Consider the following 13604-nt stretch of genomic DNA (forward strand, 5'->3'; position numbering starts at 1 on the left):
ATTCAAACCTTTTATTTATTTTCATAAATATTCTATGTTAGATTTTGATTGACACACTTAATACTTAGCTGTCTGAAACACATGCACAACAAATATGAGCAGTTCCTTTTAGGAACATTTTATGGTAAACAAAGCTGACAGAATCCATCAAGATAAACCTTTTTATAACTGCAGTTGTCTCAGTGGCGTGCCATAGCTGACAATAGTTGATTATGAGGTATACTACTGGAATCTGAGATTTTCAAATGAAGTGATAATTTCTTCACCCTCCCTTTTCAGTGCAAATATATATAGAATTGGTTGAGCTGGAATTTGGTTACTGTACCTCAAAGATATTGTAGAGCTGAAGAAATACAGAAGTGGTCAACCAGAAATGATTAAGAGGTTTCTATTAGGATGCTTAGTTGTCACACTAAAGTAGTTCTAAATGTTTATTACACATGGCCAAAGTCTATTACAATGTTGATCTAAATTAGTCATAAATAAAACATAGGAAGAATAAAAATAATCAAGATAAGATGTCATACAATTAAAACAGATTACAAAACTATAGATACTTGCACATATTTTCTTGCAACCCAAGCACATAGCTTTTCATGAAGGCCACAAACAATAAATGAAAATGTAAAAGATAATACGTAAATACTGTGAGGGCTTGGGTAGTAGAGTATGTTACCAACATAATTGATTGGAGTCACAATTCTGATTAAAGTTTTTTGGAAAAAAAACACCTTGTATTTCATTAGTCCAAGCTCATCACAAAAAACTAATTAAACTCCCAATTTTCTCAAAGTAAAAAAGCAAGGAGCAATATCACAAAGAGCATTGATTAATATCATCACTAACAGAGATTCTGCATCACTAACCAAAAGCTACATGGGTCTTGGGAAAGAAGCTCTTTTCTCTCATTTGCACAGAGTTATAGAGAAGATGAAAACCAGGAGTAGAGGCTCCTGCTTTTGCTTACACTCTCCAGAGTATTACGTAAGGGCTTATGTTTGAGCTGTTTGACATATCTTTCAGCAGAGGGTCAGGCAGCGGCGGAGCTACAAGGGGACGGGAGTGCGCCATGCACCAGGCGCATGCCTGGGGGCACAGAAAATTGTCCCCATGGCCCTCCCCCATTCCCCCGCCCCCCCATGGTGCCCTCCTACGGCGCCCCCCCACCCCTCTTCCCACACTTACCTTAGTTCCTTTCCTTTCTCTTGAACTTTTTCAGGCTGCAAAAGGCCTGTGAACAGGCCTTTTCCAGCCTGAAAAGGTTCTAGAAAGTTCTAGAAAAAGGAAAGGAACTAAAGTAAGTGTAGGAAGGGGGAAGGGGGGCACCGTGGGGGGTGCTGTGGGGGCCATGGGGTGTGTGGAAAATATAGAATGGGCACCAGGTGCAGTTTGGCCCAGCTGCGCCTCTGGGGTCAGGATGTTTGCCCCTAGGGATTAAATGGCTGTTGACAGAGATTACTAACAGTAATACTGATACACAAAATTCACAACTTTCTTAATTTCTTACTTAGAATTCTTATCATAGATCATGTCAGTATAGAGGAGACCTTCTTTACAACTGCTCCTGTGAGATACATTGGCTGAGAGGAGACATTTGTTAGGTATGTTTAAGAGAGTTGCTTGATTGACTGGAGCAATACAGGATGGAAACCCCTGTATGCAGGAAAACACTCTCAGTCAATGCATTCTCTCTCTAACTCTTTTACACACACACACGCACACAAACAAACTGGGACTTTCTGTGCGTTGGAAATCATTCTAGAGTATTTAGCATGATGGGATTTAAAATTGTGCTTCAAATGTATTCCTGAACAACACAAAATAAGTACAATTTCAGGTACAAATAAGTACATTTGTGTCAAAAGTGCAATAGTCTTGTGTTGTTGTTGTATGCATTCTTTTTTTTCACACTTGAGTGCAAATGGATTGTACTAATGAAACTTTTGGAATACCTCCAGACCTTCAACAAACAACTAAGAAGGACATGCCAAATCTCTGGAGCAATGAATCTTTATCTCTGTGTCACTGGAATATATCCAACATGAGATGGCTACTCTACAAGTCATTAGTCTCTATTTATAAATGCATAGTTTCTCTTGAAGATAATTTTTTCAACCTTCAGTGCAATTCTCTAAAGTTTGCTACTTTCAAAAAGGCTACTAATTATGATCTTAAGCACCACAGCAATCATTGAAGTGTATTCCAAGCCATTTATTAACTACATTTATACCTTGCTTCAGTTTTTTCCTCACACCAACCCTATGAGGTAGGTTAGGCTGAAAGCCTATGGCTGGGACACCTAACCAGCTTTAAGGTCCTGGGGGAGAACAGTGGAATAGAAATATCCAAAGAAATACAAGATTGTTGTATAAAATATATGCATTTCACTGAATTACCTGCTTTTATCATGAGAATGGAACCAGTTGAGGGGAAGGACCCAGATGCAGCCCAACTAAGTAAGGGAGCAGAGCAGATGGTAGCCTGCATGAGTGTGCACAGGCTTGTCTGGGCTCTGTGCCTCCCCTGCCAGCTGGGCTGCCAGCTGGGCTATGAGGCCTCCACTCTTCAGGAGCACATGCTGCCTGTGCAGCACCAACAGGATCAGCCTTCCTCTGATCGCTGCTGGCTGTGGCATGCAAATCCCACCCCAGGTGAGTCTCAGGCCATTGATTACTATATTGAAATAAAACTATGTCCTGGAATAATTTGATTCCAGTTTCATTCTCAGATACTTATGCTGAAACAATTCAGTCTGATGAACCAGTACAACCAAATATAAACATTACTAGACTCAGGGAATGACAGGGAAGAATAAAATACCTGTTTGTGTGGGTGTAGGGGGTGGGATAGTCCCCTTACATGATGAGATGTAGCAAGACACTGGTAAAATAGGAAGTACACATATGGGATAAAAGGATGGGATAATAAACAAGGGTAGTTTTAAAGGTAGAAGTTCTCATTTCTATATATGCCTATAAACTTATAGGCCATTTCTTCCAGAGCATGGCAGTTTTATATGCTCTAGTCTAGCTGCAAGAAAATACATGCAAAAGTGGTGTCTGGAACTTAAAATCTGAAGTTTTGTAATCTGAGTGGTAATAGAGCATCAATAGACCTGCTGTAGTAATGTGTCTGGAGAAAGAAGAATCAACTCTTCCTTCAGGATTCATTTGCTTTACTTGAGCTCAGCTACTCAGATTGGAGAAAGTGTGTAACCTTTGGGGGGGGGGGTGAAGTTGAGAACCAGTTGTACTTTATAAACTGAGGACATCCACACAAATCATTTTCCCCGTTAACTACTTTATTTTATGTTAAATAAATCTTCGTTGTCCATCATCCATGTTTTGTCTGTCTAGTCAAATATCTAGGAAAAAGTGGCTTCTATTTGTGTATTAAGTGCCATCAAGTCGCTTCCGACCCATGGTGACTCTATGAATTGATGTCCTCCAAAATGTCCCATCATTAACAACCTTGCTCAGGTCTTGCAAACTGTGGGTCAGGACTTCCTTTATAGAATCAACCCATCTTAATTTCTATTTACCTCATAAACCTATTTACCTTAGTCTAGGAGGTTTACAGAAAAGAGACCTTTAGGGAGCACATAGCTTACATGCTACTAATCCTTTAATCAAAGCTTGTGTCGCCCTTTTTATTTGATTTTGGGTGACTGGAATTCCAAGAATCTATAGGAGAGACCAGAGTGGAGGTTAGATATTCAATCCAAAACCACATATTATCAACAAATTATCTTACACTTTGAGTTTCCTGTGACTTTTATGCAACAATGGTCTTATGTGTACATAGGAAGCTTCTCCATTTGCAGTAGTGCTCACAGTGAGGAAGAAAACCCATGACATCTGCAAAAGCATGCATCTACTCAGAATCTCATTCAGGTCTATTTCATGGAACTTAATCCCAGTAAAGTGTACATAGGATTGCTTTGTAACATTCAAGTCTCTGAAATGCCTTCTTGTTGTGCTTCATATAAATAATTTAATTGCTTTCTTCTTTTTCCCTAGGTGCAGAAGTGATGTACATAAATATGACTGCGTATAACAAAGGCCATCTTCAGTCATCATTCTGGATTGTGGATAAACAACATGTATATATTGGAAGTGCTAGTTTAGACTGGCAGTCACTGGGACAGGTAACTTAAACTGCAAATTCAGCATTTCTTTAAATTACTTTTAAAAACAATGAAAAATTATTATCTCATCTGATTCGATCCAATCCGATTCAAATACCTTTAATGGCATATAAATAGTTCAACATCACAACTTAACAACAGCCATTAGTTACAACTTCAGAGGAGTTAAACAACACCATTTAAAAATTTGGCCACTGCTTCCAGCAACTCATATCAGTGGCTATTTAAAAGATAGATGACCTTCTGGTTATCTGTAATACCTTCACTTCCACGCAGGAAGGGGGTTATGAACTTCTTCCTATCTATCTCATAAAAGGGACAATTCAACATCACATGAGATACTGTTTCAACAGAGCCCATGCCACATGGGCATTTCCTGTGTGGAATTCCAAGGCAGCAACCAAGGCTAAGGGAAGAAGGCAGGGCATTACACCTGGCTAGGTCATCAAAGGAGATACCCAACTCATTAAGTTTGGCTTCGATTTTAACCCACCACCTGGTTGTGTGGAGGATGGTGAGTCCCTGGGATGTATAGTCCAGTTCCTCCTGATTAATGCAAATCCTGGCCCAAAACTTGAATGTACGGCCCCAGGCCAGAGTTTCCAGCCAATGCTGGCCTGTTTCCAAGCACAGGGCCACATAGGGGATAGAATGGGGCAAGCCGAGGGTTTTATACAGAAAGTGTGACTGGACCCTTTCAACCTCTCTGTTCCATGCCCCTATTCAGATGGGTACCCCATAAAGGATTTGTTGACTCACTTTAGCATTAAATGCTCTCAACGCCGCAGGAATGTATCCTCAGCCTTTCCCATAGAGGAAGCGTATAATGGCTGAAGTACTTAATTTAGCGGTGGTGGCCTGATTCCTATGCAGTGTCCAGGGAGCCTTATGATGATAGGTAAGCCCTAGGTATTTATATGACTGTACCTGTTCGAAACTACTGTGGGCTATCCGCCAATTGGTGGCTTTCCATTTATGGGTAAATACCACAGTTTTGGATTTATCTAGGTTAAGCTGCAAATCATTGAGTGTGCAGTATTCAATACAACATTCTAGAGCACTCCGATTCTTGAGTGTGAAAGTACAACTGCGTCATCAGCAAACAAAAGCAGGGGCATGGAAGAAGAGCCCAGAGTTGGACTATGTACTTGGGCCTCAGAGTGGAAGCTAGATCATTTATAAAGAGCTTAAAGAGTAAAGGAGCCAATACGCAACCTTGTTTCACCCCTTTAGTAACTTGAATTTTTGGGGTTAACAATGCCTCCATATTACATCTTACGTGGCAATAAGTGTTCGTGTGCAGGATCTTAATTAATTCAAGCAACCTTGGCTCTACACCTTGGCTACTGAGTTTCTTCCAGAGGAGCTCTCCATTAACGGAATCAAATGCGCCCCGGAGATCAATGAAGGCTACATACAAGGGGCTCTTTTTCCTCTTCTATTTAGTTATCAAACAACTTAACACCAGGCAGTGGTCGAGGGTTGACTCACCCCTTTGAAATCCTATTTGTTCCTTCCCTATGACATTCTTGCCAACAATCCAATCAGTTAATTTTCCAAGGAGGTATTTGGCATAAAGTTTGCCCAAGACCGAGAGAAGACTAATTGGTCTGTAATTTGAAGGACTGGCAGGGTCACTCTTCTTATAGATAGGGATGATAATTGAGTAGCTCCACTCACCGGGAATTATTATCAAAAATTATTATGAAAATTTCCTTTTCCTACTTCCTTTTACGGTTGCCAGCTCCAGGTTGAGAAACTGCTGGAAACTTAGAGGTGGAGCCGTGGAAGGCAATGCTTTGAGAGAGAAGCAACCTCAGAAGGGTATAATGCTATGGATTCCATTCTTTAAAGCAGCCATTTTTTCCACAGGGAACTGATTCTTGTTATCTGGTGATCTGTTGTAATTCCTGGAGATCTCCAGCTCCCACCCTCATTCCCATGGAGAAAATAGCTGCTTTGGAGGTTGGAGCCTGTGGATTTATGCCCCTCAGAAGATGCCCTGTCCCTTCTTCAAACTCCACCCTTTCCGGTCTCCCCCCACCCCTCAAATCCCCATGTATTCCCTTTTCTGGAATAAATAACCCAATCTCCATCACACTCAACAGCCAACCTTCCTTTATCTGTCCCCTATAATTTCCAAAAGTACTTTGACACAGAAAAGCAATTGTTGAGTTGGTTTGGGTGGCTCCATTGAGAAAGGAAAGGTAACGAAGTTCCCTCCTTTGAACTTCCTTGCATAGCATTGCATCCCTATAGCATTGTATGTGTAACAGGTTCTTGGAATTTTCAGCTTTCACTGTTTTTAAAAAGTAAATCTCTATCCATGGTCACTGCAGAGATATAAGGGTTAAAAGTAAAAGCTGAGAAGTCAAAGAACCTCATACACATATTATTGTCAAAGAACCTCATGCACTATATCAATACACAACACTCAATTGTTGATTTTTTTGGGGGGGAGAAGGAACAAGTGACCTAGGGGTGGGTGGAAAGTGGCTGCCTCTGGGGGACAGAAAGCTTCTGAGAAACATGCCATGTAGAAGCCCCATTGCTACTCTGCTGTATCAGTAATAAGGAAACTACACATAAGGAAACAACAGAAGCATGCAGTGTTGCTTGGTGCATTATTAGGTAGGGAAATGAGCTAACTGCATGTTCCTGGACCTTATGAATCTTTTTGATGTGTGCACTATGTTCTGAACTGACCTTATAAGCAAGAATTACACTATAAATCATGGTCAATGATTTTAGTAGGAACTCCAACATGTGCACAGAGTATTACACAATAAAAGCATTCTACTAGTTATATTTGGGCAATCCACCTCAAGTCTTTGGGACAGAGCAAGCTGTAAATATATACCAATTAAAAATTCATCTATCGTGTTATCAAGCAAGTATTTATCAGGACTTGGTAGCTCAGGCAAGATCTGTTCATTTGCATATCTCTTGACAGCTGCATCTCATTATTATATAAATGTAAATATGGAAATAACACTATGTAAGTCTCACTTTTTGAAGCTAATGATTTTCTTGAAGTTATGAAAAGTCCCATCTGGCTCTTTGAGATTAGATTAAATGACATTTAATGCAATAGAATTCTTTCACTTTGCATCAAACGAAACCTTGAAGCTGGGTTAATATTATATTTGAATTAGATACATTGAGGCCATTATGACATGCTTGCAAAATTATTAGAATTCCTTGCCAGGACTAGCTCCACCACCTTCTCAGTTTTGAATTCTTCATCATTATATTGTTACTAATCTGAACCGTAAAGTAAGTTCCATGTATATTTACCAGAATGGCACTGACTTTGTGTTTTGAGTAGTTAATCTGCCAACTGAGGTATGACATTGTATGATGCCTCATAAATATCATTTTAACTTTATTGAAAAGTACTTTAACCTGTTCCATCTGGCAGAAATTTAACTCATGATGCTTTTCTGAGCATGGAGATAAAGGGATTAAGAAGAGTTTGTGAGTTGGAACTGTTAAAAGCACAGCAGCCTTAATTAAAAAAAAACTTGATGTGATCTTAATTATTATAAAGTGGCTTTAAGGTTACACTAACACTTATTAAAGTTATACTAGTTCAAAGGATCAAAGCTACATCATGGGGTGCAATGGTATAGATCTTTCCCACTGAAGCATTACTATCATGAGTTCCAATTTCATGAGAAAGGACCACATTTTGACAGTTGAAACCAAACAGAATGAAACCAAAGGGAAGTACTCCCCACACAGTGCTACTGAGAGGTGTAGCTGGGCAGGAGTGCGTCTGGGGCACACTCTGTGTTTTCTGCCCTCCTGCGGCCCTGCTACTGCCCCCTCCTCCCTGCAGCCTCACCACCACCAGCCAGCTTTCTCCCGGCTGAAAATGGGCCAGGCTGGTGGGGCAGGGCCAGACCTGGCAAGGGGAGGGAAGGGGGCAGGGTTGGGGGTGATTTTCACGCCCCTCCAGGCATGTGCCCGGTGCAGCGCACGCCCCCTCGTCTCTTTGTAGCTCTGCCACTGGTGCTACTCTAATAATTAACAAGGATTTAAGCTCTCTTTAAATTAGCAATCTCTGAATTAAGCCTTTACAGTTGCATTGGACAGTACTTAGAATACAACTGTGTAATCTACAGCTGTGGTTCCTTTTTCAGAGTTCTGAATATGTCTTCTAGGCATTCTGCATTAGCTTTTTAAAAGGTTCAAAATAGATTCAAAATATGTTTTCAGTGCAGTCTTAAGAAAAGTTACAACTTTTTAAGCCCATTGGCTTTAATGAACTGCTTAAACTCGCGATGTTAGATATGTCCCCACTAATAGATTGCTCCAATGATGTGATTCTGTTCATTATATATGAAATGTGATTCTGTGTACTATATAATACACTCAAGTACTGGTTGTGAATTGTTCAAAAACAGGATTAGATGAATTCATCAAATGCAAAAAAAAAAGACTGCTAGGCACAAGTTTATTTTTTTCCTAGTGAAAGAGTAATACTTCCATATGATTATTTTTAAAAATAACAATGGCCATTGTCCTCAAAACATTATCAACAACTATAATTAGTTTGGTTGGCAACATCCTGATAGCACTTGGAGAGCTCCCACTGTTATAGGCCATTATACCCTGCTGGGGTCGCTCCCCTCCCCTCCCCTCCCCAAGCCCTGCCCTTTCCAAACGCCACCCCACAAATCTCCAGGTATTTCCCAACCCAGAGCTGGAGATCCTAATTATTAGGCAATGTTTCAGATTTTTATTAATATAAGCATTAAATATGCCATTCTCTAAATGGATCCATTGAAGTTCTGGGCTCGCAGAGCAACTCCCTCTACCTCCTCACTCTGATCTTTATGGCCATGCCTGAAGGGATGAGGCTGGTGGCGATTGGAGATTAGACTTTTTCAGCCTAGTGAGCAATGGTGTATCTAGGAGGGACAGAGGGGGCAGACGACCCTGGTGTCATTCACCTGGGTCTTGTGGGGGTGCATTTTGGCCACCCCCTCATTCCCCCCACTTCCAGCCCCAGTAGGACTCCGCCTATCTCTCCCGTTGCACCCCCCACAAAAAAGTCAACAAAACCTTCCTCTATCCGAGCAGCACCACACTGAGGCCAGCATGACACTGAGTACATAGACAAGGCCAGTGAAGGAACGTACCCTTCCAGGCCTTGTCCCATTCCTCAGTTTGTTGCTGAACTTGGCACCACTCAGACGGAGGAAAGGTTTGTTTATTGTTGTGGGGGGCCATGGTGGTTGAGGGGGAAGTTGGTGGGGAGACAAAATGGGGAAAGTTCACCTGGTGGGATGGTACACTACCACTAGGGAATGCCTTGAGGCTCATCTAATTCCTACTTTGCTGGCTTTTAGGTACCAGGCCAAAATATTTTTCTTAGCTCAGGCTTTTTGAACTAAGGGATTTTATCTTTTAAAACTATTTTGTGGACTGCTTTTAGTCTGAGGGTTTTTTCATGAATATCTTTTTTATTTAAGACTGTTTTACGCACTTCTGTACTCCGGCTTATTTTATAGCTGTTTGTCATGAGTTCGTGGTGGGTAATTTTTATTATTTTAATGATTTTATTGTATTTTATAATATGAGCTGTTGTAAGTGGGTCTCTGGAGAGATAACATATAATTTTAAAATAAAGCATAAAATAGTATTTGTTCTCTTCATCTTGTATTTCTTTCCTGTCAGTTGATAGAGAACCCATCTTTGCAAAGTTATTTCCTGTCCGGTTAATGTCTGGCTATGCAGTTAATGTTTCTGAGTGTTATTATGAAATTACCTTGGGAAACATATTCAGTTCTGAGAAGGGTTTGTTTCTTCCTTGACTCTGAGATCTTTTCAACTCCATGCAAAATATACAAGTCTGATGGGTGCTCTCTTCAAGAAAGGTCTTATAACTTTTAATGACTGCATGGAAGTAAAATTCCACCAGAACTAATTTCTGTTCTCTTAAGACTATGATGGAAAAGTTGTACCTTATGCATTTTATTCTTTACTGTTGTTAAAGTCATTATCAATCTATTACCAATTAGGACTATTGTTAGAAATCACCATGGAATTGCTTGTATGGGAAGAGATCTGGTCATAGAACTGATCTCATAGACCAAAAATTTCTTACTTCTTGTGTGTCCACTGAGCCCCACCCTCCTTCACTGTCTGTTGTTGGGCTCTCAGGAACAACATACAGAGTACAATGGGAATCTGTAAAGGTAGAGAAGAATTAATTGATGTCTTTATGTTCTCTTCTGAAGATGGAAGTGCCCATAAGTCTTCAGAACTGCATGGTTGGATACAAATAAAAAGCTCCTCCTCCCCTCGTGCTGTGGTCCCAAGCAGAATTGGGCTCCTGTGGCATTTGAAAAGCAAGAAAATTCATATACTAAAATGGCTGATACATCCCCAGGCTTTTGAGGGACACCAAATCATCTAAGCAACTACCCCAGAATTCTTCATTTCCCTTAGTCAATAGGAAGTACACAGTTCCAAACACCTTAAGTTTCACTTAAAATGTGGTTCATTATCATCTTGTCCAGAATTTAATACCTAACATTTCTATTGTAATGTTTACCTCTCACCATTTCTCTCTTTCCTACATTAGGTTGTATCCATTGCCATTTCAATAAAATAACAGCAGTTATGCAGATAGAATGGCCCTTCCATTGGTTGAGGAGAGACAGTGATTTTCACTAATCTCCCCCCACCTTGCAGACCCACACTTTGCCACTCAGTATTCCTGAGAGTCCTTGACCCAGTGGTGGGATTCAACAGGTTCACACCACTTCAGCAGAACCGATTGTTAAAATGGTGCTTGTAAACAACCAGTTGTTAAATTATTTGAATCCCACCATTGAACTGGTTGTTAAATTATTTGAATCCCACCACGGAACTGGTTGTTAAATTATTTGAATCCTACCACTGCCTTGACCCCCAAGAACAGAATTGGGGTGGGGGAGAGCTCAGTGGCTGGCTGTATTTAAGATGCAACCCATTGTCTTTCTCTAAATATATTTAATCTTCAGCATCATTTAACCTGTATTAATTACCCAGAGACTTGTCACATATGAAAATGTGTATCACAGTATGTATGCTTTTTAAAAACAATATGTATGAAGATTCATTTTTGTGGAGAACATATATAATGTTTTGCATGACCTGCTATCCATTTCATCCTAATACTCATTATTTTCAGAAAGATTTGTTGAAGTTGGTGTGATATGTGGGAGGTAACCAGTATTGATTACCCATAACAATAAGAGTAGTAGTATAAAGCTTTAGTAAATTAAATGAATGAACTAATGTGTAATTCAGCTGCTACAAGGAGCATAATATATATTTACCAGTACAAAGCTGAACACAATGGAAATGCTAGCTGAATTAAAATTAGTTTAATAATATTGGTATGTTCAGCTTACCTGATTTTTTTTTTCATCATCACAGTGAGTTCTGGGAAACAAATTAAAAGATACACTCAAAGTTCTTTTCAGTAGACATTGTACTAAGAAAAAGTACTTTTTTTCCCCAGGAACTAGAAAGGAGAATGTGTCCCTGAAGCTGATGTTACTAACAACATGCAGCCATGAGACCCAGCTGTGAACAGAGTGATTCTTCTAGAGCAGTAAATTCAAGAGTAGGGCCAAAAAAAGTAATATAAAATCATCTGTTTTTCTCAAGGGCAGAAATCTTTCCCCCTAAATTTAGTTTCAAAGGACAGATACTTAATCAATGATGATTACTACTTTTTGAAGTACATACTAGAATAAGAAACATTAAACATACATACCCCATGTTCTATTTTGTTAAACAGGGTTGTATTTTTTAAAAAATTAGCCTGTTAGTACCTCCCTCTGTTCTTTTTGTTAACTGTCTTATAGCTATTTTAATATATGTGTCACTTAATACAAATGACATCACAGAACAAAACAGATGCACTATGTTTTAAATTTGGATACCGACTGAATGAAATATCCTTGGTGAGTGTAAGTGCTGTCAAGCCAGTTCTAATATAAGGTATAATGTATTACTGAAAGCAGTGTACAATTTCAGACATATGTGCCAGCCAATAAATTCTTAATGATGGACATTTCTGCTTCACAGATGAAAGAGCTTGGTGTCGTTGTCTACAACTGCAGCTGTTTGGTGGCAGATTTACAAAGAATATTTGCCTTGTACAGTTCATTAAAGAACAAGAGCAAAGTGCCATCTACTTGGTCTAAGAGACTGTATGCCGTGTATGACACACAAAACAAACTGATTCTTAAATTGAATGAAACCCAGTCAAAAGCCTTTGTTTCGGTGAGTTCTTTTGGAGAATATTTGCTGTTTGCCATGTTGACTGAGGTATGTTGATTGAGAGCCAACTCACTCTACTGCTAGTGATTCAGCTCACTCTCTTATTTATTATTAGCTTTTCACATTTCCATTTAATAGTTTGCCTTTATCTAAAGAACAGGTCAAGATGGATATTTCATCTGTTTTCATCTAAATGAATGTTTAAGCTTGTATATCCTCTTGTATTGGTATATATTTCACTGACAATTATGTCAGGCTTACAATTGAAAGCAATTTTCATTGAAACAAAAAAAAGCCATCAGTAAAAGGGGGGGTGTTGCATCAAGAATGTTATACTGGCTTCTAATATTTTATTAGATGAAACTGAACTGAAAGAGAAAACAGAATATAAAAGGAAATTTACAAACCAATCATAAAACATTCTTGGAATTAAATATCTTTGAAGTCAGTATGTTGTACTTTGACATGATTACTGGAACTAAACTAGAAATAGGTGATCAGATTATTAGGATTATTGATGACACTCTAGGCATATAAATTCCGGCCTGATTATGGCACATTCCATGCTTGTGTCATTGGCAGATGATCCACACTTATAAATATATCGGAGAAACTGTTTCTTGTTGATCTAGTTAGATTTTTCTGAAGTTTTGGAACAGTTGGTCAAAAGTTGTTGTGGTTAGTGTATTTGAAGAGTCAATAGTCAAACTCTTACCTTGCTGCAAAGCTCACTAGGCAATCTTCCAGAAGTCACACTCTTTCAGCCTAGCTGTTGTAAGGATAAAATCAGGTAGGAAGACCCATGTATCCCCCCAAGCTAGATGGAAGAACAGTTGTATAAGATACAACTGAAAGATGTAGATCATACAACTGTGTTATTTTTACAGACCCTCAGAGGCCCCTTCTGCACATGCACTTTCAATCCACTTTCAATGCACTTTTCAGCTGTGTGGAATAGCAAAATCCACTTGCAAACCATTGTGAAAGTGGATTAAAAGTGAATTATTTTGCATGTGTGGAAGGGGCCAGAGATCTGTGTTTCATGTTTGTGCAGCCTCATCCTAATACAAATCTCCTAGAAAACAGATGTACATGTAACGTGCTGTCAAGTCACAGCCAACATGTCAATCTTGTAGGGTTTTCAAGGCAAGAGATCTAACAAACGTGGCTT

At 39.4% G+C, this 13604-nt stretch overlaps 1 protein-coding gene across 4 annotated transcripts in view; it reads left to right on the plus strand.

Annotated features, from left to right (window-relative positions):
* PLD5 (phospholipase D family member 5) overlaps nucleotides 1-13604 on the plus strand; it is a 133246-nt gene that overhangs the window by 108555 nt on the left and 11087 nt on the right. For all 4 annotated transcript variants that reach the window (XM_048485287.1, XM_048485296.1, XM_048485305.1 and 1 more), the window contains 2 exons: nucleotides 4020-4147; nucleotides 12239-12436. In XM_048485287.1, the coding sequence (XP_048341244.1) occupies nucleotides 4020-4147; nucleotides 12239-12436 (326 nt within the window). The remainder of the gene's footprint in view (nucleotides 1-4019; nucleotides 4148-12238; nucleotides 12437-13604) is intronic.

Source organism: Sphaerodactylus townsendi, linkage group LG01 (assembly GCF_021028975.2).
Source record: "Sphaerodactylus townsendi isolate TG3544 linkage group LG01, MPM_Stown_v2.3, whole genome shotgun sequence".
NCBI lineage: Eukaryota > Metazoa > Chordata > Lepidosauria > Squamata > Sphaerodactylidae > Sphaerodactylus > Sphaerodactylus townsendi.